Raw genomic sequence first — 27,618 nt, 5'->3', positions numbered from 1 at the left:
GTACTAACCAATGGGTTATTATGAGATTTAAATGAATTAATGCATGTAAAGAATTTAGTACCTAATCTAGCATAATATAATTTCCTTCAAATTTTTGAAAATCACTAATTTTGTAATTTGCTTCCTCTTCTGACTTCATGTTGTCTACAAAGTTTCTGGCTACATTTCTTAACTTTTGCATTTACTGTGGGAAAATTTCTTATATTTTCACAAATGCTTTATTATAAATATGCTAGTAATCCTCTATTTTGAGAAGGGCATGGCAACCCACTCCACTATTCTTGCATGGAGAATCCCATGGACAGAAGAGTCTGGTGGGCTACAGTCCATTACGTCTCAAGAGTCAGACACGACTTTCAGCGACAGAGCATGCATGTAGTCCTCTATTTTATTGAAGTATAGTTGATTTACAAATAACAATTTTGTGTTAATTTCTGCTGTACAGCAAAGAGATTCCATTATACATACATATATATATATATACATATATACTTTTTCATATTCTTTTCCATTATGGTTTATCACAGGATCTTGAGTATAGGTCCTTGTGCTATATAGTAGGAACTTGTTTATCCATCCTACATATTACAGTAGTAATACTAGCTTTGACTTATAAAACAAGTAATTTTAATTCTATTTGCTCTCTTACATTTTGAATCAATAAACACACTTTAGACAACATACACCTCCAGGTTAGCTTTCTGTCATTTGTAGTTTTATTAAAAATTCTCAATAATTCTAATGTGTAAATAAAAGGAAATCACCGATGAAATTTTAAACACAGCCTCAGCTTTAAAAAAGAGATAAAATTCTAAGCCAAATATCCTCACCACCACGTTGTTAGTAACATTCACACTCAAATGGCTTACTTTTTGTTATAAGTTTTTTTAGAATGGAAACCTACTAGTGCTGGGTTTTGAACATGGAGGAAAACCAAGTACTAGCGTGGCTGTTGGCCCCTGGGCTTTAGTGGCCTCCCCCACCCCACCTGTCAAACCAACATTCACATTCTCTTCTTACTAATCCCTTCTTAAAGCTAAATTCAACTCCCCCTTATCCAGGGCAAAGATTCAGAGTGAGAGGGAAAATGAGGACATTACTAACCCCAACTAGTAAACTGCAGCATTATTCTACTGCTCCTATGAGCGGGGCCATCCCTGTCAGCGCCTCTTCTTCTTCCTGGTTCTTGTTCCCTGTCTTCTCCAATCACCACCATTGAACATGAACACTGACATTAATGAACACATCAGTGAGACTGGAGAAACATTCCACGAGGACAACAGCAGGCAAATGGAAGCATGGCTTGAGTGGTTACTTTGCCAAAAATTGCTCAGTGAGCTACCAAAAATTAGATACTAGTTTTCACCCATGAAGAGAGTCAGTGGCAGAGTCGAGTTAGGACTGATTAGTTGAAATTTAATAGCAGACATCTGGTGGTGGAGTCTTTCTTTTAATGAAGGGTCTTTCCAAGGAAGACATCTATTAGGGATAGCAAGAGAAAGAGATTAAGGGATAAATGTTTATATCTTTTGTCATCCTCAAATCTCCATATTCTCCCAGAATGTGTCCATACCACCACCCTTTGTCCATCTACCATAGATGGACTTCACTCACATCTATTATGGAAGCCAGAAACTCACTCTGTGCTGTTTATTTCAGAAAGTCCATCATCTGCCTGAGAGCTAATTAGGAAGAGTAGGTGGCACAGTGGTAAAGAATCTGCCTGCCAATGCCAGACACGCAAGAGACGTGGGTTCGATCCCTGGGTCAGGAAGATCCCCTGGAGAAGGAAATGGCAACCCACTCCAGTATTCTTGCTGGGAAATCCCATAGACAGAGGAGCCTGACGGGCTACAGACCATGGGGTTGCAAAAAGTCGGACACAACTGAGTGCACACATGCAAACACACACACAGCATTAAATGGTTCTACCCTGCTTGCAAACAAAAGTGTAAACCTCAAATATTCATGTATGTAGATCCTAACACACGAGTGGGTAAAAAATCAAAAAGGGAAATAAACAAAGGTTGCTCTATAAAGAGAGCCAGTTCAAAAATGAGAAGAAAAAAAAAAAGTATATTGACCTGAGCAATCGGTTTCTCATATCAAACAGAACCCCAAAATAGATGGAAATGTCTACAGTAGCTCCTGATCCTGGTGTGCCCTGTAACAGAAAAATGGAATTATGGTTCAGCTGCGAAATCCTGGGCCCTCATTTTCCCAGTGGCCTAAATCAATCCCCAGTCCGGGGACAAGATGCTGAGCAAGGTGCGTAATTATTTCAGGCCACTAGGGTAAGCACTATTCCTGGCAACTCTGTAGGCAGCGCCATGGATGAGGGTTTCTAATCCTCTTTGGTGATTTGGTTCTGTGTAAACTGAGATTTTTCTTTCACTATTTCAGCCAGATAAGCAGGAAAGGCCAGCTCCAGTCCTGAGCTAGAGCCAATCAAGGTCAGTTTCAGTTCCTTTTCTGTGAGGTTTAGATTCCTTTTTTCCTTGCTGCCTTCCCTGACACCTGTCCTTATATTTTTATCTGATTATCAGAACCTAGTGAGAGAACCCTTGGCAGCCTCTGGTGCTTACTCTGTCATGCAAAAGCCTCTAAGTCTAAGGGATACCATAAATACTGTCCTTGAAAGGCCAACCTAAGACCCTGGCTATGCTGAACTGAACTGATGCACCACAGAGAGGCATCTCCCATGGGGATTTTAAGGGTGAGGTTGAAACCAGTGCCTGCTTTTACCCAGAGGCAATACTGACGTTTCAACTCGCCTATTAACAAATCTCTCATGTTTGGCTTGACACTGCCCCCACAATAAATTCAGTTATTACTTAACAGAGAGAAAGTGAAAGGTAAATCTTGACATTCCCATTTAGATGATGATGAAAAAGAGGTTTAAAAGAGTTGTGTACAGTGAATTCAACCAAGCAGTGTTGTAGCTGGAAAGTAGACCAGCTGACACCTGTCCCCGGTTTTGTAGGTCACAGACTTTGTAAGTTTAGAGCAGTGTTTTACTTACCATGTTCCTCCTTGAAAGCATCTATTTACTTTCTTAAATTGTGGGTGCCAGTGGAGAGGAACCAGGTGTACATTCCAGACACTTAGACAACATACACAGACTGAGCCGTCTGCCTGTTGAGTACACAGCTCCGGGTTGAAGAATTTCTAGGGTTGTTAGAAGAATACAGAAGACTTCAGAGGGAGCAGGCTCTGAGGTGGACGCGAATACCTAAATCCCTACAAAGACAGATTAAAGACATCCTCTTTATTATTACAAACCAAAAAACCGAACCCATGTATTCTGTGCTTTTTCAAACTGCACTGCCCTCCCCCCCATCTTCATTAAAGAAATGCAAACACATGTGCTTCAAGACGGGTAGGTGTAAAAGAACATTCTGCACAATTATATCTAGGCTGTCGCAGACTTCTTTCACATGCAACCATCTATCCGGGGGATGTTAATTCACGGTGACAGCTGAGCATGACAAACGCCACGATACACAAGTTGGAATGCCGGAAAACAGGCAACTACGAAAAGCCCATGCAGACAAACGCGCCTCGGAGTTTTCTCCCTCCACTCACACGTGGCCGCACTTCTAGGCGCTCCAGCACGGTGATAAACCCCAAACACACACACACACCGGAGCCTCCGCCGCCCTCCACGCCCGCGCCTCGGTCTCCAGGCTGGCGGGCACTCGCGCGCGCCCCTGGGCACACTCGCCGCCCACCCGCATCCCGCTACGCCGCACGGCAGCGCCGGGCGGTCCCCACGTCCCCCTGCCCGCCCGCCGGGGAAGCGGTGGCTCCCGGGCTGGGGGCAGGGCCGGTGGCGGGGGGGAGGCAAGGGAGGGGAGCGCCGCGGGGCCGGGCCTCGGCGCCTGGGGAGGGGAAGAGGGGCGGGCACGGGGCGGCGCCCGGCTCACGTGGGCGGGCAGGAGCAGCTGAAGGTCCGCTCCGGAGCCCGGGCTGTCCTCTCGCGCGCGGCGCTGGCCCCGGGCGGCGGCGGCGGCGGCGAAGGAGGAGGAGGAGGAGTTGGAGGAGAAAGGCGGCGGTGGCGGCGACGAAAGAAGAGGGGAGGACGGGGGCGGCGTCGGACTGGAGCCGAGCGGCGGCACGAGCTGCCCGGGGCGCTGTCGTGAGCTCGCCCGCCGGGCCCCTACCCCCGAGCTACACCCTGCCGTGCCCAGCTCTGCCCGCGTCCGTGCCCCCGCGGGGAGCGCGCCGGGGCTGCCCCCCGAATGACGGGCGGAAGGTTCGACTTCGACGATGGCGGCACTTACTGCGGCGGCTGGGAGGAGGGCAAGGCGCACGGGCATGGCATCTGCACGGGGCCCAAGGGCCAGGGCGAGTACTCGGGCTCCTGGTCGCACGGCTTCGAGGTGGTCGGAGGCTACACCTGGCCCAGCGGCAACACCTACCAGGGCTACTGGGCGCAGGGCAAGCGGCACGGGCTGGGGGTGGAGACGAAGGGCAAGTGGATGTACCGGGGGGAGTGGTCACATGGCTTCAAGGGGCGCTACGGGGTCCGGCAGAGCCTGTGCACCCCCGCCCGCTACGAGGGGACCTGGAGTAACGGGCTGCAGGACGGGTACGGCGTGGAGACCTACGGGGACGGAGGTGAGCTGCGTCGCTGGCGGCTCGGCTGCCCCGCGAGCTGGGCGCTGGGGGAGGGCTTTGCCCCTGACTGCGGGGCCGCGGGGAGGACGCGAGGCGCACGTGTCCGGAAACCCGCCAAAACACCTGGGGGAGCCTCCTACCCTCCTCCCGCGGCCACTCTCCCTGGGAGGGGGTGTTAGGACGCGGCGGGTTGGATCTGACCCGGTTCTGGGGGCGGGCGGTGTGTCCACACCCGGGGGAACAAGGCGTGAAGACACCTGGCCGGCGCCAGCGCCGCGCTGCCACCGGGAGGGAGCGCGCCCGGGAGGGCTGGACTGGGAAGAGGACGCTGTCACTTGAGCCCGTCACATTACGTTCCTGATCCCTCCCTCTCCCGGCCGGGTTTGAAATCGCCACTCCCGTGGAGTGAGAGCGAGCGCGCTGGGCTTGGAGGCTGGCGGTCGCGGCGCACAGATCCCGGGATTGGTTTCACGTGGAGTCGTATTTCGCCTCTGGTCCTCTAGTGGCCTAAAGATAGAAGCCAGAACCCCAGAACTGGGATGTTGGGGAATTGTTCCTTATCGGAGGTGCATTTGGAAAGTAATCGTAGTTATGGGAGTGGAGAGGCCACCTGATGCAGGTGGGGTTCAAAGAATGCGGGGTTTTCTTTTTGGTTTTCCTTCACTTTCTTAAAGTATCGGTTTTCTATCAAAAGAAGGTAGTCATTGTTGATCTGGAGATATCTGGAAAAATTACTAGGAAAACATTTTAGAAACGAACAGTGAAGTCTATGTTTTAAAAAATACAATTGAAAGGTGTATTCCTATAATAGCTAAATTAACAGCTACTTCACTCCTGAGAAAAGCAGTAGAGAATCTCCGGTTTGCCCTAAGGTGTGTGATGGAAAACCGTATGCTGGCTGTGAGCAAAATTCACCTAATTTTAATATTTACTAATATTTGCAAAAGAAATTTTGTATATAATAGGGGAGAGCCTGCCCCCCTACACTTTTTTCCCCAACCAGGAAAAGTATATATTATTGATACAGGTGTCAAAACCTGATGAATTTGTTTGTGTAATAAACCGAGAAGGGCAAATGGCTTATGCTTTGGCAAAACACATTTTCTGATAATAATCATAATTGAAAAGGGTTGTCACATTTCGGAATAATGCAGCTCAGAGATGGAGGATATTAAAGGGGCCCAATTAAAAGTTTGTCCAGCCCAGTGCAACCCCAGTCAGGCAACTGCTTATATAAAAGCTTAAACAATTTGTACACTTCACTTACTCAGAACACTTGGGCCGTGTTTCAAATACAAACCCGCAGCATGGTAGGATTGGCTAAAAAGGACATCTTTTCGTCCTACAGTATAAATAAAGGATATAGTTCTCATGGATTAAAAGTGGAGGGGGGGGACTGTCTCTAATAATTGTGTATGGGCTGTATGAGTTTCAAGTTCCACAGTAGTTAATTAGGGCCCTTAAATGTTCTCAATGGACACAGAGCACCTTAGTTGACACCCGTATAAATGTGTTAGCTTGTGACTGGATTTTATCAGAGGCCCTGGTCTACAATATAACTAAATTCCATGCTCAAAAGTGGAATGCAAATCTTATCTTTCAAACGTGTGCATTAGTTTACAACCTTTCAAGAAGGTGGTGGATTGTTCTTTTACTTCAGTATTTGGAAGGCTAAAAATAAATGAGTCTTCTTTTAAAGTTACTACTCATTAAACAAAATCTCTTGGTTTAGGGTATTCATTATACCTAGCAATAAATATATATATAGCACAGTAAAGGTCCTCTGTTTATGTGTTGCAGAAGCTTGAATAAGTGTCTAGGGTACTATGGATAATTGGCCTCCTGTTTTAAAACTAACTTTTAAAAGAATTTTTTAAAAACCTCAAAATTTGGCATTACCACAGGACTGCGGTTTTCTTTTTCTACCAAAACAAACAAACAAACTAATATGCTACCAATTAGGAAAGGGGGGAGGGGGGAAACTCCTAAAAATCATTATTGAATTCTTACTGTTACTTTCTTTCATATGTCAATCAGTTAATTAGAAAGTCCTGAATCATAAAATGGGATTCTAAGTGGAAGTGTATTGCTATAACTTATTTCCTGCAAAGATTTTGGCCACAATAAGACAGATCACTTCCACAAGCTTTACTTCTTGCCTCTGCACCACCACAAGTCCATCCCTAGCAGCCTCTGTCAGATTTAAGAAATCTGATTGCATGTATTTTGTGGTGACGTTAAACTCGGGAGCAAGGAAGTTGTAATTCCATTGACAACTATCACTTGGTTTATTTTACTAGTGATCTGAATATGAAGTGTTGCTGAAATAGAACCCCCTGAATATTAAGGAAGAATAGTTAGTACAGTGTTCCTAAAATCCAAGTCTAGGTGCCCAGAATATTCGGTAAAAATTCAGATCCTGCTGTGGTTCGTTTTTTCACCTGTCATGAAACTATTAGAATCTATCTAGAAAGACACATTGTTGTGTTAATTATATGCATTCCTGTCCATGCACATTTTCATTCATAGCATGTAGATTTAAATCTGGCACATTAAATCTAAATTTGACTGGAATTCTCTCTGAATTGGAAGTCTTCCACTACAAACTTACTTAGTGAAAATGGCTGTATCTAGAAAATCAGCTCCCAGATCAAAAGTCATAGAACATCCGTAAAAATATTTTTTAAACTTATGAACTATGCATCCATATGTAAGAAAGTGAGAGGAACTAATTAGAACTTTGAGCAGCAGGGAGCAGGTGGAACCCACCTGCTTCGTAAGGAAAAAGAGGCCCTTTTCCCCCACTTAAGTTGACTGACTAAACTAAACCTACTTTAAATTTCAGATGAATCACTAACACTTTGACTGTAAATTAGTTTCTAGCAATTCTATGGAGGAATTCTTCCATGTGCTGTTCCTCAACAGGGTAAGATGGGAATATAGGCAATCCCATTGTTCTGCCTTCTCTGCTACTACAGTCAAGCAACAACCTAAACTTTCTAGTTACTGCTGTTGCCTTAAACCACTTAGATTTTTAAGCAATGTGTCTTTGGAAATTCTAAATACTAGTCTTATTTTTGAGATAGCAGATTAAGGAAACTAGTAGTTAATTTCCCCTCGGTGTTAAACATTTCCTAAGATAGTGAGGTTGTGTTTTAAAAGTATAAGTACTTCTTGATATCCAACAGTATGTTTGGAAGTTGTTCTAGCAACATTAACTTGTAGAAAAGTTAGAGGAGAATGATTATAGTGTTCCTTGTTTATTTAAACAAAATATTTTAAAATAAGGTGGTTTGTTTTAGTGCATATAAGTCAGGTTGTATAACTTTTAGAACTTGAATTTTTATCTAGGCAAAGGGAAACTCAGTTGAATTTTCTAATAATTTCAGTTTCCTTCTGGGTTACAGTGGTGGTGTTTGGAGATAGCTAATACTGAGTCGAAAGCTTCTTCATCTGAAATGTTGTATTTGAGTGTCTTATCCTCTGGGGTTTATCCTTTTGGGAAAGTCATGGCCCACCGACCTCCTCAGAAGTTCTAAGATGTCAGGTTAAGATGTTAAGACCTACCCAGAGTAGGACATTCACAGTACCAGACCCCCTTTGTATTGGATTGGCCAAAAAGTTCGTTTGGGCTTTTTGTCAGATATATAGGGGAAGAACCCAAATGAACTTTTTGACCAACCCAATATATCATTGTCACCCGGCTACTGTCTATTTATATACCAAAAACATGTCAGAATGAACAGAGGGAGATGGTAGTCTTGCAATTAGTCAAAACTTTTGACTTGGGAGCCACTATGGCTTTAACTTTTAAGTGCATGAAATAATCAGTAAGCAGCACTTCTAAGTATTTTAAAAGTAAATGTATGCCATGCAATGGAACTTTTTTCATGGCAATCTGAAATGAAAAGTATACTGCAAAGTAACTCTATATAACCAGAAACTGAAAGAAGTCAAGACAGTTATGATTTACTTTCTATAATATTTGTGAGTTAGAAAGAATACAGAAGTAATTATGTCTTAAAATTTCCATGTAACTTCTTTGGAGAGCTAGTTTAATATAAAATTTGCCTTTAATTAAAAGGAAATGGACTCAATTTAGAAGAGAAAATTCTAAGTTCCTAATCTTAACATCCAGTTCCTCCTAAGATGATTTAGGAAGTTGCTCCAGGTTAATTTTTAAATGTCTTTGCTAATTTACTTAATAGAAAAACTTCTGAAAACAAATGCTTTAAATTAGAGATCATCCTATTCCTGAGAAGGCATAATATTCATTGAAAAAATGATCTGGTGATGACAAAGTTTTAATGTACACTGTCAAACACACCTTTCTTCTGAGATGAATTCCATAATGTTAAGAGTGGAAGTTTCCCTCTGACCTTATCTTAGTTTTCCCAAAGGTAAATAAATAGTGCATGCTTTTTAGCCACCACAGCTGTTTATTATAAAGTCATCAAACATCTACATACCACAGGACACACAGCTAGGAGTGTGGACATTTTGTGTTCTCCTATGAAGTAATGCCTGCCCTCAGAATGTTTCTAGTTTATGATGTGGTTCATAGAACAGTGGCAGAAGCTAGGGAAACCATGAGGAGAATGGCCAGAAGAAAGCAGAAATTTAGCAAATATGGGACAGATCTTGACCTTTTCACTTGGAAGTACAAAATGTTAAAACAAATTGCCCGTTTTTTCATAATGGTTCACTCTGTTCAGAATATATATTCTATTTGTCAAATCCCTCTCAGCTTAAAAAGGTTCACCCCAAACTAAATAATAATCCTGAATATTAAATAGTTTTCCCTGCCCTAAAAGAACATGATGAATGTGGTAGAAAGAAAATGTAAGAAAACTTGTTTGACAACTCATGTTCCAATCATTCAGATCACTAATAATTTTAGGTCTTTGAGCTTGTTGGAATGTCAAACTGCCAGACCTGAAGTCTTTCATTTTTCAGTTAGATTAGTAAAAATACAACTCACAAATAGAGCTCATTTCTTCGTCTGCTATTGCACTGCCTTCCTCAGAGGGGGTTTTGATGTGTTAATTTAAGGGGAGAAAAGTTTTCTAATGATCACTCTCTTGTATTAGAAGTCAGTGCTTTGTAAAATGTTTTCAGTGAAAAGCAAAAAAACAAACAAACAAACACCTATCGGAAAAACCTATGTAGATTTAGATTAGAGATTATCCTATTCGTGAGAAGTCATAATATTCATTGAAAAAATGGTGTCAACAAAGTTTTAATGGGCACTGTCAGGCACACCTTTGCTCTGAGATGAATTCCATAGGGTTAAGAGTGGAAATTTTCCTCTGGCTTCCTCTCAATTTTACCAAAGGTAAGCAGCACACTTGTTTGGGGATACATATGTATCCCCAAAGCTGATATACAATTACAGAAACGGCCTAGACACAACACTTCAGGGTGGGGGATTCACAAAGGGAATTTCCGAAGCATGGCTTAGAATTGACTAGGCAGTGTGGGGGGTTGGGCCTTGAGTCCCTGGGCCCGCGCGCAGGGCTCTCCATGTGCGCACCCACGCCCCCATCGGCCTATCTGCGGCCCCGGGCTCACGCTGTGCTCTCTTGCGCTCTCTCGAAGGTACCTACCAGGGCCAGTGGGCCGGCGGCATGCGGCACGGCTACGGCGTGCGCCAGAGCGTGCCCTACGGCATGGCCACGGTGATCCGCTCGCCGCTGCGCACGTCGCTGGCCTCGCTGCGCAGCGAGCAGAGCAACGGCAGCGTGCTCCACGACGCCGCGGCCGCGGCCGACAGCCCGGCCGGCACCCGCGGCGGCTTCGTGCTCAACTTTCACGCCGATGCCGAGCTCTCGGGTAAGAAGAAGGGCGGACTCTTCCGCCGGGGCTCCCTCCTGGGAAGCATGAAACTGCGCAAGTCCGAGTCCAAGTCGTCCATCTCCAGCAAGCGCAGCTCGGTCCGCAGCGACGCAGCCATGAGCCGGATCAGCTCCAGCGACGCCAACTCCACCATCAGCTTTGGCGACGTCGACTGTGACTTCTGCCCCGTGGAAGACCACGTGGACGCCACCACCACGGAGATCTACATGGGCGAGTGGAAGAACGACAAGCGCACAGGCTTCGGCATCAGCGAGCGCTCCAACGGTATGAAGTACGAAGGCGAGTGGGCAAATAACAAGAGGCACGGCTACGGCTGCACTGTCTTTCCCGATGGCTCCAAGGAAGAGGGAAAATACAAAAATAATATCCTGGTCCGTGGAATAAGGAAGCAGCTGATACCAATAAGAAATACAAAAACTAGGGAGAAGGTGGACAGAGCGATCGAAGGCGCACAACGGGCAGCCGCCATGGCAAGAACCAAAGTGGAAATAGCAAACTCCAGGTATGTAAACACCGGAGGGTGGTACTGCCCGGGTCTTTGGAAACGGTAGAACATCAGATAATCTGTGTGTGTCAGTCCTTTGGCGGCATAGGGTTCCAGAACCAGAAGTGGAAAAGGATTAAGCCGGATAGAATGAGGCAGACAAGTACTTGAAACTCTCCATCCTGAAAAAGTGTTGAAGGCGCATTGCGGTCCCCTTCCTCTTAAAATTACTTCCTTAATACTAAACGTGATGGAGTTCACTCAGTGCCTGTGTACATTTCCCAGAGTCCAGAAAGCCTGTTTTAAAAAAGACAAAAAAGTACCACTGAAATACTTCCAGAGAGAACATAGTACATCGTGTGCTGGGAAGAAAATATCCATCCACAAGGAAACCTACCCAGTGTAGGTGAACCTTTTTATTCTAATATTAAAGTTGCAGGTGTGTACAACTCCTCCGTAGAAAATTATCCTCATTTATAATATTCACATTCTGTTTATTGATGCCTTCTAGGTGAAATTGGTTTTGAGCAAGTGATCAAGGTCTAAATAAGGCAGAAATGGAGAGTTCTAGGACAAAATCCGTCAAGCATTCTTTGAACAACAGAACTCACCTGTATGGGAAAGGCAGAGGGATTGGGGCTAAGCAGAATCCCCCCATTCTAGGCAAGAAAGATTAGATCACTGGTGTATTAAAAGGAAGGGGGTGGGGAGAGCCTGACACGGACAGATGGGACTGTCAGTGTGCCAAGTTTGAAAGAAAGAGCGGTAGAGAAGGGCTGGAGTGAGTAGGAGAAAGCAGTGAATAATAGATTGAGAAGTGGGGTGTATGTGGGCACAGAAGGTCCATGCACCTAAAGTTTTACTATTAATAGCTGGATTCAAGCATTCAACCAGGAAGATGGAGAAATTAATTGGGAATAGAAAATGTTATTAGGGATGAGTGTCATATGTTATACAAAAATGAAAAAGGGCTGGTTATACATGGAAGACTTTATTCTTAGTCTTATTTAAGCAAATAGTGACTGGCCCCAGTTCTGTGTGATTTGAGATATACGTTTAGCACAGAATATTGAAAATCCTTTTCTTACTTTAGTAATATTCTCCCACTGAAGTAAACCTCCTTATGAAACTAAAGACTCGTAGTATGTCTTCAAACTTTAATTCTTAACATTAAATTAATAAGCCCTGCCTTTTCTTTGGTGGAATCACCTGTAATTTTTGATGTTCAGACTTTTAATATACAAAAATGGCCATTTCATATTGTGCAACTTAATATTTCCAGATGTCTGAAATTTCTTTTTAAAAAATGCTCCTGTTTTATGGCTACTGTTTACTTTTAAGTGTCTGACACACTGGAAACTGGAGGCCGTCTTGTGTTTTGCAATATTTTTAGATATAAAAGTACTCAAGATTTACATCTCTATCCCAAACTGACCCTGTTTTAAAGTTAATATTGCCTGTTAATAGGCACAGACTTTGAGGAAGGGTCTTTCCTCTCTTCTCTGCTGAGCATCATTTATTTTAGATGATGGTTTTCTGTGATCACCGAGCATTGCATTGACTTGTTTTTCACTTTGCTGGTAGATAGGGTACTTGGCACATGTAACCTTGTTAGCCTTCGTGGCCCTCAGCTAACTTTTAGAGCTAGTGAGATACTCTTTGTTAGTTCTTAGCCTCTAATTTGAAATGCACTCTTGGCTTCTTCCCTTTTATTGTCACCTAGTGATATACAAGAGGTAATTCAATCTTGGCAGGTGAAAAATGAACCTATGCGGGACATGCTAGCAAATGACTTTCTTATGCTTACTTTAATTATTGACTTTTATGATTAGTTTAAATTGGAGGAACCTACATAATGAAAGGTTGTGATGCAAAGATCTCTGATTATAACAGTTTCATAAAACTCTTATCCAAGTCCTAGCTAGCCACAGTCTCTCTGTCGAAAGTCTTTGGGGGAGGAGGGTGTTATATAGTCTGCGAGTATTCTGTTATAATAGTTTATAATCAACAAACATCTTAAGACCTTGTACTAACTAGCTAGTTAACTACTTCTTAAGATTTCACTTGGCTTTTTAAAAAATGCCCAGTTCATTTTGCTAAGTGACATAAGTCCATCACAGAACAAATATATTGCATAATTCTACTTATAGGAAGGATCTGTAATGGTCCAACACGTAGAAGCAATAAAATGGTGGTTGCCAGGGGCTGAAGGAGCATTTGCAAGGTGCTGTTCCAAGGTATAAAGTTTCATGTTAAACAGAAATAAGTCCTAGAGCTTTCTACCGCCTTGTGCCTGGAGATAATACTGTAAAAAATAAGTGAAAGTGTTAGTCACTACGTTGTGCCCAACTCTTTGTGACCCCATGGACTGTAGCCCACCAGGTTCCTCTGTCCATGGAATTCTCCAGGCAAGAATACTGGAGTGGGTAACCATTCCCTTCTCCAGCAGATCTTCCCAACCCAGGGATTGAATCCGGGTCTCCTGCATTGCAGGGAGATTCTTTACAGTCTAAGTATTGGGTGCTTAATGTTTAATAGGGTAGATTTCATGTTAAGTATTCTTACTACAATAAAAAAAAATACTCTTTCAATGACACAATAGGTCAAAAAAAAAAAAAAGTTTACTACCCTGTTAACCTTTTATATTTTACTTTCACTGTTTTTAGTCTCTTTCCAGATTCTGCTTTAATGACTTCTCCAGATACAGAGACTTGCAACTTGCTCAGTCCTTCCTGGCCCCTCTAGCAGTAGTTATTTACTTAATGTGTTTTTGTCTTTAAAAAATAATCAAAGGTTTAAGAACATAAAGACACACTTCCCCTTTCCCTGCCCCTTTTTCTGCTCCAATGATGGCAGAATAAGAACTAGAAAGTAAGACTCCTGGCAGCGGCCACTGTTGAAATCACTGGTTCACCATTAGCAGCAAAGGGAGATGATGTATTAATAGTTACTGACCACTTCAGTTTGCCTGACTGGTAGTGTTAATTATTGTTGTATTGCTATTATTTCTTGTGCTATAGAGATTGTTGCTTGTTTCTGAAATCCCAAGGAAATGGGTCCACCTTTGTACCATCACCTTATTTTAGCTTGAAGCAAAGCCTTTGAGGGATAACAATTGTACTCCCCAATAATGGCAGCTCAGGAAAATCAGGAGACATGGTACCAACCAACTTCAGCACAAAGATTCAGGAAAGCATGGTAAATCTCTGGATCTTTACTTCTTAGAATAGGCAGTGGTACATCATCCTAGGAAACACAAGAAGCTTATTTCTGAAGTCTTATTATGGACCCCTGTTTATTTCTTCTACATCAGCGAATATGAGGATCACCTAAGAGGTAGTAGGTGATAGAAATGATGCAACAGTCTGTAGATACTGAGTTGCCTTGCAGGTTAGCATTTAGAGTTAGAACTTTAAGGGATGCTAATAATTTGCTGGCTCCTGTAACTTTTCTGTTCTAATTCCATGTTTATAAGATGTAACAGAATGTTTTGCTCCCCTCTTGTCTTGGTCCTGAGGGTAAAAATCATCACATGGAATTAAGATAGTGTCTCAACCTTGATTTTAAAGAAACGTTCAGGAGGAAGGGGAGCAGCCCTTGTACATCTCAAGCTCCTCATTTCTGGACACAGAGACTGAGGCACTGCTTGGGATCACCTCACTCTCCCTGTCATATCATCACATGGAATTAAGATAGTGTCTCAACCTTGATTTTAAAGAAACGTTCAGGAGGAAGGGGAGCAGCCCTGTACATCTCAAGCTCCTCATTTCTGGATGCAGAGACTCAGGCACTGCTAGGGATCACCTCACTCTCCCTGTCATATCATTTACTTTTCTCATTTGGTCATTTTTTTACGCCACTAACTCTTGACTTCAGTAATTCCTTAAGAGAGACGTTCAAATGACTGTTCCTCAAGAAAAATATTTTAAGGAAGAATTTTAACGTGAGGCATTTGGTTGAAAGACAGCAAATAAGTGACCCTTGGAGAGCCACACTTCTGTGGAAATGAACAGATAATTTAGGAAGGGGAAGAATCCCAGGGACGGGGGAGCCTGGTGGGCTGCCGTCTATGGGGTCGCACAGAGTCAGACACGACTGAAGTGACTTAGAAGCAGCAGCAGCAGCATAGACAAAAAAAAAAAAAAAAAAAAAAACAGCTTTGTAGCATCTGGAACTTAGAGGAAGTTGTTGTCATTTAGTCACTAAGTTTTGTCAACTCTTTTGTGACCCCATGGACTGTAACCTGTCAGGCTCCTCTGTCCATGGGATTTCCCAGGCAGGAATACTGGAGTGAGTGGCCATTTCATTCTCTGGGGGATTTACCAACCCCGGGATCAAACCCGCGTCTCCTGCATTGGCAGGTGGATTCTTTACCACTGAGCCATCAGGGAAGCCCCTTAGAGTAGCTATCTGCTATAAGGGTGGAAGAGCCTCGATGAAAAGGCCTAAAGCAATTGAGAACCATAGGTGTTTATGTAATCTTGATTGTGGCAGATCAGAAGAAAGAAAACTAAGGGAGGATGGAGCTGAGTGGGAGTGTCCCTAACCCACTGACTCTGTGGCCAGTCTCACTGCAGCTAGTTGGGTGGTGGGCTGGGAGGCCCCCAGGACCGCTCTGAAGTGTCACTGATGGGACAATCCAGTTAGTGGGGTGGGACCATCTGCTCCCAACCTCTCCCCAACCATCACTGCCACTTCCGGTGGTAATGGCAGCACCTTGACCATGTCCCCTGCCCAGTCTTTATGTGCTTGTCACAGGAGTCACTCGGGGGGGTGTGGAAGCAGCCAGATAGCACACGGACGACCTCAGGATCAAGGGGTCTGTTGAGCCTGCTGTGTCCATTTGCAGAACCAGAGATTAGAGTCCCTACTTGCCAGTTTTGAACTTACATATTAAAATGACATAGTATTTTCGTTTTAATCCTATAGGAAAAATCTATTTCCCATACTTCTCTTTTAGAAAAAAGATACCTTACAATTTCATGCCACTCTCTCTTTCCTCATTGCCCAGGATGACTCAGCTACAACAGTTTTCCTTCAGGAAAGTCTTCGCTTATCCCTCCCCATGCCTGGCACCCCTGCCCAGCTCCCCTGGCCAGCCGCTTGGGGTGCTCCCCACTCTGGTTTAGACCTAAAACCTCCTCTTCACAGAGGGTCTCCCTATTCCCGCCCCCTCCCACCCCACTGCATCCCCCACAGTCCAGACTCTCCCCCGGCTCCGCACCCGCAATCAGTCTGCATTGTCATTGTGTTTCAGTATATTTGTGTTGTATTTTTCTCCCAACTGGACTGGAGAGCCAGGCCCTGAGGGTGGCTGGGCGCAGATCTGTAATTCCCAGCAGCTAGTTTAGATCACTGAAGTGACTTAGCAGCAGCAGTTTAGATCAGGGCACTTTTATAAGAGCTCTAGTAAATATTTGATGAATGAGTGAAATAAATCCTCACTGCTTTGGGTTTGAACATTGCCAGTGCTTCTAATTCCGTTTTGCCGGACGTTTTGAAACCGCAGTTCTCAGGCAGGAAGCCTGCTTCTCACAATTCATCATCGTATAATCTGGCAATAAAGGAAGTGCAAAAAATGCAAAGGTGTGTGTTACAGCTGCCCTTTCCCCTAATTAGGTCAACATCATTAAAGTGTCAAAACTAAAGCATAGCCAGGGAATACGAGCTCCTGGTTAACCTGAACTGTTAACTCCTTTTTTCATTGGTATGAGCTGGTCAGGAATACCTGTGAGCACTTACCTAAACAGATGAGAAATTTCCAGAAAGTCAGCTTTTACTAACTGCAATAATGTTGGCTCATCCTTCATAGTTGACATCACCAAAACTTGTGATAGGGCAGAACATAAGAGCTTATTATTGTCTTTTAGAAATCTAAGTTTGCTAAATATTCAGCTGTTTCCTTTTGAAAGTTTTTCTTGTCCAGTGATTTTGGAGTCATTTTTCGTATTCATTTGAATAAGTGAATACGAAATCAATGGAACAGTCTCTCACAAGATTACTCGACTGGATTCACACTTCGCTTATTAGTAATTAAAACCCAAAGTCAGACATGAGTCAGTGTGTGTTATGGATCCAGATTAAACTTATTGCCGCCAAAAGCTCAATTTCTGCCAAGTGATTGTGAAGGGCAAGGAATTTGAGATTCTTAAATTCTGTTGGACAAGAGGATTCTCTTTCTCTTTTGCAAATTGATACTATTATAGTTTATCTTCTGTATTTATGTATTTTCAGTAATATTGGTGGCCATATCGTATCTTTAAAAACAGTTTTAGGTTACCTTTTCCATGAGTTGTTTTGTTTCTTCTATGGGGACTCTGGTTAATTTTCCACTATTAGCGAAAAGTGATTTTTTTCATAGGAAGCTGAATTTCTTATAATGCCTCATAAGTCATTTTAATGAAAAGTATGTTAAAAAAGTAATTTGTGGGGAAGTCACCTAAAATATGGGAATTTACAACAGGGGAGAGAATTGCCATTTTCTTTAGTTGTGTCTCTTGTGTTCTTCCATATCTGCTTTTGCTGTCTGTCACCCTTTGTCCACCTGCTCTCACCAGCCCCCTGCAAGCAAATTTCAGAGGCTTGATTAAAACACTCAGGCCCTGAGGTACAGAAAAATTACCACGAGTGGGGATTGATGCTTGACTTTTTCTGTATGGGAGGGTCATTTTAAGGGTCAAATGAAAGAATGGGTGTCATGGGACTTTAACCTGTACATCACTATGTCTAGTTAACATTTTAGAAAGTGTGTTGCCCTTTCGGGTGCCATTCCCAAAAGGGAAGGTTGATAGGAGACTGAGAAGCCAGACTAAGAAGGAGGAAGGGAAGGAAGGCTTGGGAAGCAGAAATAGGGCTAAGCAAAAGGGAAGGAATTAAGTTTACCAAGCTTGACCACCTGTGTGCAGACGTTCGCATGTGTGTGTGTGTGTCTGTCTCCACACCCCCACCCCTTTCCCAGAAGCCTCAGTCGGTTTGGAGTCAGCATACTGTCAACAGAAGATTAGACTTTTTGAGACCGAAGAGAAGATGAACAGAGAAATGGCACATGTGTTTCTATGAAGCCAGGCTAGACTGGGGTCCTGTCCTGAAGACGAGAGGGCAAGGACTTCATACTGTTCGGGTATATTCATGTAGGTCACCATTACCCTTAATGTGTGTTATGGTTTCATATTGCACATAAAAGTGTTCATTTTTATTTTAATTTTTTTTCTTGGCTGTACTAGGTCTTAGTTGAGGCATGTGGGAGCGAGTTCCCTGGCCAGGGAGGGAACCCCAGTCCCCTGCCTTGGCAGCTCCAAGTCTTAGCCACCAGGCCACCAGGGAAGTCCCTGGATTGCCCATTTGAAAAGTTTTAAATACTTGTTTCTCCTTTTTACCAAAAATGGCCCATTTCCCGTGGGAGCAAGTGAGGTGCCTGCTCTGATTTCCTCATGCTCTTCTCCAGGCTGTTGAAAGACACACTTCTTCTTCCTATCACAAGGCCCAGGACTTCTTAAGGGGCCCAAGCAGTCACTGAGAATTCTGCAGCTTGCCGAGAGACAGCTGAAACCACAAAGATGACCTCGGCATCAGCCCTGTTGTGCCCACGGACAGAGGGCTGAGCCTGGCTATAATGCTTATCTAGAGGCCAAACTCAGGGACCCAGAGCAGGCCCACGCCCGCTCCTCTCTTTCAGCTCTGACGTTACATAACTTGGTGGCTTAACAGGTCATTACACGTGACATTGGAACACACTGTTACCCGCACCTTGTAAAGTGTTCTTAGGTCATCTCGTTTCTAAAGATCTTTCTTTAAAAAATTCTTCATCCAGCCCTACCAGTGCCAGGCCCATTCAGAAACCCTGGGGCATTGAGGTGAGCCTGAGTTTTCATGATTAACAGGTATGTCCAAGTAATTCCGATTTAATGAAACTCGGTCTTGGGCTGTCATCCTGGGATGACCGCACAGTTACCCACACTCTAGAGCCATTAGAAACATTCCTTGTGAAACCCTGAATGGTGCAGGCACGGCTACCCACTGTGACTGAGCAGGGAGGGTGAGGAGAAGGGTGCCATGCGTGGGGTGGACGGGCCATGAGGTGAGTCAATTCTGCAGAGACCTATTTGGTGAAAACAGGCTCTGAGGACCAGAGGGAAAAAAACAATCCAGGGTGATGAGAAGCTAGGTTTTGGGGACGCATGTTGGCCTGGTTTTAACTGCTGAAATCTGAGTTTGCTGCAGACAGCCCAGATTTCAGCAGATTCCATCTCAGTGAACTGTGAAATACGACACTTGACTGATTCAGTCAATATGAAAAATGAAGGCAGCAGATACTTTTTAGTACAACTTGGTTGTAATGGAAACCACCCTAGTACACTGTTTATCGTAAGGCTGGAGGCATGATTGCATTCAAGTTCCAGCCCACGGGCTCTGTGTGAACCTGCGCTTTGCCCTGGAGAAGCTCTTTAGGGAGCCAGTGGCAGAGTCGTGTGCACATGCTCACCTAGCGGGCAGACGCCTGGGAGCTGCAGCTGCCAGGCGGCCCCAGCACCCTGCTCACAACTTTCCATTATGGATTAAGCTGACTCTGCCAATCTCACTTTACTCAAGACACCAAACTGGACGCTTGCAAGACCAGTGCCTTGCAAATCTTTGAGATGCTTTTCTTATTATAGATGAAATATGAACATTGTGTTTAGGAACAGGATCCAACAAATGCCAAAGGTATTTATGTAAGTCACTCAGCTTTAGTCCAATGGCCTCTTGAGACTACAACCAAATCAGCTTTTAATAATTTAGCCCTTCTGTTTCGGTTGGTGTTTCATATTTATTCGTATAATATGCTCAACTCAGAATAAGCTGCTTTATCAGAAATTTAATTAAGGTGTGAGGAATCAAGATCGCCTTGAAAGTAGTACAGCTCTTTGAAGTCAAATCTTCTTAGAATTTCCCTATGCACCCAAAGAAACTTATTCAAGCCAAGTAAAATACAATTAATCCACTTTCTAGTGTTTTAAAAACAATTATGCTAGAGATAACACATCATTTGTTATATTTTTTTGTTGTTGTTTTTTAAAAACTGGAAATGAGGTAAAATTTTTGTTAATTTTGTTCATTTGTGTCTAACTCTTTTTGACTCCATGGACTGTATGGGGCCACCAGGCTTCTCTGCCTATGGAATTTTCCAAGTAAGAATACTGAAGCAGGTTGTCACTTCCTACTCTAGAGGATCTTCCGAACCCAGGGATCAAACCCACATCTCTTACAACTTCTGCAGATGTTGGCAGATGGATTCTTTAGCACTAGTGCGACTGGGAAGCCTCTTTACGATATCAGGTCAATCAAATTTTGATCTCAGTTGCTTGGTCTAGATATCTCTGTCAGCTTCATTTTTTTATTATTGGTGAGGAAGCTTTTTGGAATTAGTATTTCAAGATTTCATCTGTTTACCTCCATCTGTTAGGGGAAAGGTTTGAGATTCATGGGGGTAGAGCCTCCAAGTCAAAACATGATGAAAAATCCTATGGGAGCTTGGTTTTAGGATTCAAGAGTGAGGATGGTGGAATGTCAGACGATGGAGCTCCATCCACCCTCCACCAGCCATGGTCACTTTTTCCCACCTCCTCCAGCTCATCCCAGTGATTTCGGGATCTATGAGCTATGGACTGACAAGTTACCTTGTAAAAGACGCAAATAGCCTGAAAGAGTGGTACCTCTAACCCCAATCCATTGTCAGTTAACACGTTAGTTAACAGTCTGGCCTAGAGTCCCAGAAAAGATACTTGGTTCTGTGTGCGCGCGCATGTTCAGTTGCATTCAATTCTTTGAGACCCCATGGACTGTACTCCTCTGTCCATGTGACTTTCCCACCAAGAATACTGGAGTGGGTTGCCATTTCATCCTCCAGTGGATTTTTCCAACCCAGGGATTGAATCCATGTCTCCTGTGTCTCCTACATTGCAGGGAGATTCTTTACCACTGAGCCACTTGGGAAGCCCAGATACTTGGTTACCAGCCCATTTTATAAGGTTCTTATCTCAGTGAAATACTAATTCTGATTGTTCTTTGTAATATTCACTGATTTCTTACTGTGTAAATATAAAATTATGATTAGGGCCTAATTCAGTAATAGTGTTTGGTTGGTATAGATTTTAAAAAGCAGTTATCTATTGGATGATTTGCACCTTGCTATGAGTTTAGTTAGCGTGTGTGTGTGTGTGAGAGAGAGAGAGAGAGAGGGAGGGAGGGAGAGAGTCACTCAGTTGTGTTCAACTCTTCTGCGACCTCATGGACTGTAGCCTGCCAGGATCCTCTGTCCATGGGGTTCTCCAGGCAAGAATACTGGTGTGGGTTGCCATTCCCTTCTCTGGGGGATCTTCCCAACCGAGGAATCTGACCCGGGTCTCCTACATTGCAGGCAGATTCTTTACCATCTGAACCACCAGGAAAGTCCAGGTAGTACATCAGTTCAGTTCAGTCGCTCAGTTGTGTCCGACTCTTTGTGACCCCATGAACCACAGCACACCAGGCCTCCCTGTCCATCACCAACTCCCGGAGTCCACCCAAACCCATGTCCATTGAGGAGGAGCTTAATCATAGGTTGGGGCTGGAGGTGAGATTCTGCAGGTGGTATCCAGCTTGGAACTAAAGGGTGTGTAGACATTTTACAGAAGAACATGGTGGATAGTGCAAAAGGACAGTGGGCACAGTGTATTGCTATGCTATGCTAAGTCACTTCAGTCGTGTCCGACTCTGTGTGACCCCATAGACGGAAGCCCACCAGGCTCCCCCATCCCTGGGATTCTCCAGGCAAGAACACTGGAGTGGGTTGCCATTTCCTTCTCCAATGCGTGAAAGTGAAGTCACTCAGTCGTGTCCGACTCTTAGCGACCCCATGGACTGCAGCCTAACAGGCTCCTCCATCCATGGGATTTTCCAAGCAAGAGTACTGGAGTGGGGTGCCATTAAATGTTTGGTAAGGTTGGAAAAGAGGGTACTAGGTGGGGGGTGTTGAGAGATGAGGTGGAGAAGTAAGCAAGGGCTCCCTGACTTTTAAGGAGAAATTTGGACCTTATCCTGAAGACAGGAGAGAGCTATTGATAGTTTCAGGCAAAAGAATTACATGATCAAATTCTAAAAAGATTACTCTGCTTGGAGGTGGTATAGAGATTGAAGGGTGGAAGGGGCAGGAAGTAAGACTGGAGACAGATTAAGTAGTAATCGGCTAACTAGTAATCTTGGTAAGCGCCCACGGGCTGAGCTGAGCCATGGCAGTGAAGATGGGAAAAGGTGAATGTACGGGTGGAAGCCTCCCAGGCTGACTCAGGAGCACCTGATGTTTGGTTGACGGTGCAGAGAACAGAAAAAGACGAGTCAGTGACTCAAGTTTCTGGTGTGGCCAACCGGATGGATGCCGGTCCAGTTTATGGAGACAGGGACCAGGGAGGAAAGTACAGATTTAGAGAGGAGGAAGAATTGGGATTTTTTTTAACTTCTTGAGTTTTGAGTTGCTGGTGCCAAAGACAAAAGGGGACATGGGCCTGGAACTCAGAAAGGGTTTGTACTGTATGTGGAGAACTCAAGACACTAGCCCTGAAGAGCAAAGACATTGATGAGGCCTGCCAAGAAGGAAGAATTCCTTGTACACGATACTAGACACAGCTCTTTTTTAAGAAGTAGCGGTAAAGCAATTCACACGTTAAATGCTTGGGAGCCTTTTGCCTTAATGCAATGCAGGTATCAGAATGTCTGTTCCTGAATTTGTGAAATTATGCTTTCTAAGATTTGTGCTCAAGGGACCTACCCAGTGAGCAAGATCTGTTGGCCTGTTTCTGTCTTGGCAACACATGGGAACAAAATATCATTCTCAGAAATTATTATGCTACAGAAACATCATTTGGCAAACATGCCAGCTCTGTCCAGGCGTGGCACTAGGCCCTAGGAATAGAGAGATGAGTAAGAAAGAAAACGTGTCGTGAAGATTGGGGAAGGTGGCAGGCTTCTTGCACCAGGACAAGAGCTGGGAGCAAGGCAGGGCTGCAACTTGGAGGGCCCCACCAGAAGCACTTAACCCAGCCTGGGCCACTTATGGTAGACAATTTCCTGTGCTATTTGCACAGGCGACTCTTGTCCGCCTGGGATGCCTTCCCTCCCAGGCCCCTTTCCTTTGCCTAGCCCCTGTTTGTCTTCTGTGATCACCCTCAAGATCCGTAGCAGGCCTGGACTAAGTTAGAAAAAGTTGATCAAATGTCCCTCCAAACATGTAATCTTATGTGACAGTAGGAATGCCAGCAGTATATATGCTAGAGTATATAAGAATTGTATTGTGCTGAAGGGAAGATGACTACGCATTCTTTTAAAAATATCAGAATGTTTAAATATTTAGTGGGGCTTCCCAGGTGGTGCTAGTGGTAAAGAACCCACCTGCCAATACAGGAGATGTGAGTTTGATCCCTGGGTTGGGAAGATCCCCTGGAGAAAAAAAATGGCAACCTACTCTAGTATTCTTGCCTGGATTTAATTTAAATCACATTTTAATTTAAATTAAAAATTCTTCCTAGAGTCTATAAGGTATGATTTTTGACAGTAGCAGAAGTCTCATGAGCAGCATATGGATTCAGAGACACCAAAGGTAGCTGTTGAGCAGTTAGTGAATTTTTTGGCAGTGTTTCCAGATATGGAAGTAGTGTAGATACTCCTTAGCGGTCCCCCATATATATCACACATCAGTGCAAACGCCCTTCCCCTTTTGGTGTGAGGATAGCAGTTGGGGTGCTACCTTTTGGCCAGTTACCTGGAACCTGGACCCGTGCCGTGACCTTGTCATCAGTCGCCTCCTCTCATCCCCATGGCAACACTGAGCATGTGGGAAACCAAGGCATAGGAAGGTCACAAGGCCAGTAGACATCCTAGCAAGGGAGGATCCCAGGCAGCGTCACCATCAGAATCCAGGGCTTTAACCTCCACTGGACTTTGCGAATTGGGTTGGGATTTTTTCTTTACCCCACATTCTCTCTATAGGCTCTTAAAGGAAGATCTGTCTGGAAGCAGAACTATGAAGTCATATAAATCACTGCAGATGGTGACTGCAGCCATGAAGTTAAAAGACTCTTGCTCCTTGGAAGAAAAGCTATGACCAACTTAGACAGCATATTAAAAAGAAAAGACATTACTTTGCCAACAAAGATCCATCTACTCAAAGCTTTGGTTTTTCCAGTAGTCATGTATGGATGTGAGAGTTGGACTATAAAGAAAGCTGAGCGCCGAAGCATTGATGCTTTTGAACTGTGGTGTTGGAGAAGACTCTTGAGAGTCCCTTGGACTGCAAGGAGATCCAACCAGTCCATTCTAAAAGAGATCAGTCCTGAATATTCATTGGAAGGGACTGACACTGAAGCTGAAACTCCAATACTTTGGCCACTGATGTGAAGAACTGACTCATTTGAAAGACCCTGATGCTGGGAAAGATTGAAGGTGGGAGGAGAAGGGGATGACGGAGGATGAGATTGTTGGATGGCATCACCGACTCAGTGGACATGAGTTTGAGTAAGCTCCGGGAGTTGGTGATGGACAGGGAGGCCTGGTGTGCTGCAGTCCATGGGGTCGCAAAGAGTCAGACACGACTGAGCGACTGAACTGAACTGCATTTTGGTCTTCCCTGATGGTTCAGTGATAAAGAACCTTGCCTGCCAGTGCAGGAGATGCAGGTTCAATCCCTGGGTCAGAAAGAACCTCTGGAGAAGAAAATGGCAACCCACTCCAGTATTCTTGCCTGGAGATGGACAGAGGAACCTGGCGGGCTACAGACCAGAGGGTCACAGAGTCAGATGCTACTTAGCGACTGAACACACAGACATGTACTGCATTTGCCACTGTTTCATTTAACAGATGTTATTCATTCAGCAGCCACAAATCTTGTGTCAGAGACAAGAATAAACAGATAATGTCAGTATAACATCATAAATTCTGAGAAAAACCTGGAAACATGAAAGAAGAGGAAGAACACCAAATGCACGTGGGGCCTTCAGGGAGTGGGGCTGAGCGTGAGCTGTGGAGATGAGGCAGGAAGCAGGTGCTGGCAAGCTCCTTTTGCCTGGAGCATCTTGGGGAAGACAGTGTAGGGAGCGTACCCAGGGTGAGTTCTTCCAGGCAGTGGGATGGAAGGGCAGTGCTCCCCCAGGTGTGCTCCATCCACCACAGGGCAGACCCCAAGGGCTGCTGAGAAACCCCGGGTCCTGCACCTGGTACTGAATTATCACACCTTTGGGTGAAGCCCAGAGATCTGCCTTTCACAGACTTCCCAGGTTATCCTCAAGCCTGCTCACGTGTGCTACATTGAGATGTCACAGGAACAAGGTCATAAAGGTTTGAGAGCTGAGTTTTCAACTGTTGGCCTTGGGGAGTCTTTGAAGGAATTCAAGCAGGGAGCCGTCTACCTTTGAGATGGATTTAAGTAGGGTGAAGACTGCAGGCGTGGTCTGTGGAGATGACAAAAACTCAGTCAAGGGTGAGGGTAGTAGTGAAGCAAGGGATAAAATGAGCAGAAGTGGATGAACTGGAAGTGGGGGCTGAAAGGCAGATGCAGACCTAAGACGTGTGTCTGATGCTCTGATGCCCCTGAATCACATTAGCAGAAAGGTTCATTCATTCTTAGAATATGGGTGATTTATTTCAAACATAGTGAACAAGCAATCTTTCCAGGTCTCTCGTTCTTACCAGTACAGTGGGAGTGAGGAAGTGGGAAACGAGACGAGACCGTCACAGAACGCTGCAGTCTGGGTCTCCACCATTGAGTGAATTCACCTACTTTGCCTGGTTTTTTTTGTTTTGTTTTAAATACAGGGCAGCTTTTTTTTGGTGGGGGTGGGGGGCGCTGCTCTGGGTCTTTGGTGCTGTGTGTGGGCTTTCTCTAGTTGTGGAAAGCAGAAGCTTCTCATTGCGGTGCCTTCTCTTGTTGCGGCTCCATGGTTCTAGAGTTCCGGGGCTTCAGTTGTTGTGGCACATGGGCTTAGTGGCCCCTCAGCATGTGGGATCTTCCCGGGCCAGGGATTGAACCCATGTCTCCTGCATTTTCAGGGAGATTCTTAACCACTGGACCACCAGGGAAGTTCCCTTTGCCTGTTTTTGAACCTTGATTTCCCATCACTCTGCCAACAGTGCTTCTTACAGAACTCTGTCCGTGAGTGAAAAAAAAGATAGTGAAACATCAGTGACATGTTACTTTTCTAACTCCAGACTTGTCCGCAATCAGAAGATGATGGATTGCAAGGGGAAATGCATAACTGTGTAAATTGTTAGAAAGAAAATTGTAGTGAGGAGTGTCTAACCAAGATCGAAGCTGTTTTGAAGCACCCTTAGCGTACCAGTGAGCCCCAGTCATGACAGAGGTATGTTAGGTGCTCACACATTTAGCACTGCACTGGCCCTGAAGGGGAAGAGGAAATGTGAGTCTAACCCCTCCCTCCCCCTGCCACACGCACAAGCTTAGAGTTGATGCGAGGTAACCTGTACTCATAGGAAGTAGTTAAATAAGAGCACAGAGTAATTCGTTCAGTCAGCTGTTAGCACTCTGCCTCCATTCCATACAGGTTTTGAAGTAGATTAAAATCTCCAAATGGTTAGTCTTACAGGTATCAAAGGGAATAAATTGACTGTTCATAAAGCAGTTGCAAAGACTTTTTACTTGGCCTCATATCTTCGTAGTATTTTGTTGTATTTTTTTTTAGTGTTACTGTATAAATTTGACAGTGAAAGCACTTTTCAAAATTATGCTATTCTTGAAACTGAAACATTTGCTCAGTCCTGTCCTACTCTTTGTGACCCCATGGACTGTAGCCCACCAGTCTCCTCTGTTCATGGGATTCTCCAGGCAAGAATACTGGAGTGGGTAGCCATTCCCTTCTCCAGGGAAGCTCCCCGACCCAAGGGTCAAACCTGGGGCGCCCTCATTGCAGGTAGATTCTTTACTACCAGAGCCACCAGGGAAACCATTCTTCTTACTCCTCACTAAATTAGAATAACCTTCAACTCATTGTTGGAATTATTAAAATGCGGTTTTAAAGTGAGCAGTCAGTAATGTTTAGCTCTATAAATGAAAACAAGGGGAAGAAGAGCTTGTTTAAAGGTTTTCCCTTTCTTTTGCTTTGGAATCTTCAGTAATGCATTCACTTTGTGGCGTGGAAGTTCAGTCACTAAACTTGATTGTTTAGAAGTTTTCTTTAAATTAAAGTCGCTATATTTGTAATCGTACAGGGCCGCTGCTGTATTCAGTGCCCAGTAATAAGACTTTAAAGGTATTTCCAGGGAAGTATAGGCATCAGCCAACAAAATAAAGAAAACAAGTCTTAGATATAGCCCATAGAGTGTCTATGTAAACATATATGTATAGGAATGCTGGCCCTAAAGGAAGGCCCAGTAAGGAGAAAAGGGGGAGAAATTAGGCAGCTTGAATAAAGAGGTAGGGATTCTTGGTATAACTGGTGTGTCTTGTGCCAGATGGAACTGGTCTGGCGTGATTTTGTAAGGGATTTGAGCCTTGAGCAACATATCATTGTTGCTGTTTAGTCACTAAGTCACATCTGACTCGTCTGCGACCCCATGGACTGTAGCCCACCAGTCTCCTCTGTCCATGGGATTCTCCAGGCAAGAATACTGGAGTGGGTTGCCATTCCTTTCTCCAG

At 44.4% G+C, this 27,618-nt stretch overlaps 1 protein-coding gene and 1 long non-coding RNA gene across 11 annotated transcripts in view; one reads left to right on the top strand and one right to left on the bottom strand.

Moving 5' to 3' along the window:
* Nucleotides 1–693: 693 nt before the first annotated feature.
* Nucleotides 694–4,426, bottom strand: LOC129626817 (uncharacterized). 2 transcript variants are annotated; one of them, XR_008702222.1, is made up of 4 exons: nucleotides 4,284–4,426; nucleotides 3,023–3,240; nucleotides 2,085–2,164; nucleotides 694–1,479 (listed from the first exon to the last, which is right to left on the bottom strand). It is a non-coding gene; the product is annotated as an uncharacterized LOC129626817 (long non-coding RNA). The 2 variants fall into 2 exon arrangements; XR_008702221.1 differs by lacking the exon at nucleotides 4,284–4,426 and adding an exon at nucleotides 3,586–3,830.
* Nucleotides 3,961–27,618, top strand: part of JPH1 (junctophilin 1) — a 91,572-nt gene continuing 67,914 nt past the window's right edge. For 5 of the 9 annotated variants that reach the window (XM_055546291.1, XM_055546288.1, XM_055546290.1 and 2 more), the window contains exons 1-2: nucleotides 3,963–4,620; nucleotides 10,219–10,978. In XM_055546291.1, coding sequence (XP_055402266.1) covers nucleotides 4,242–4,620; nucleotides 10,219–10,978 — 1,139 coding nt within the window. In that variant the 5' untranslated portion in view covers nucleotides 3,963–4,241. Of the gene's footprint in view, nucleotides 4,621–10,218; nucleotides 10,979–23,959; nucleotides 27,604–27,618 lie in introns of those variants that run through there. The other 4 variants (XR_008702220.1, XM_055546294.1, XM_055546293.1 and 1 more) reach the window with 4 other exon arrangements.

This window comes from Bubalus kerabau, chromosome 14, assembly GCF_029407905.1.
Source record: "Bubalus kerabau isolate K-KA32 ecotype Philippines breed swamp buffalo chromosome 14, PCC_UOA_SB_1v2, whole genome shotgun sequence".
In the NCBI taxonomy this organism is placed as follows: domain Eukaryota; kingdom Metazoa; phylum Chordata; class Mammalia; order Artiodactyla; family Bovidae; genus Bubalus; species Bubalus kerabau.
Note: the sequence above shows the minus strand (reverse complement) of the source record. Positions and strands in the feature narration are given on the sequence as shown.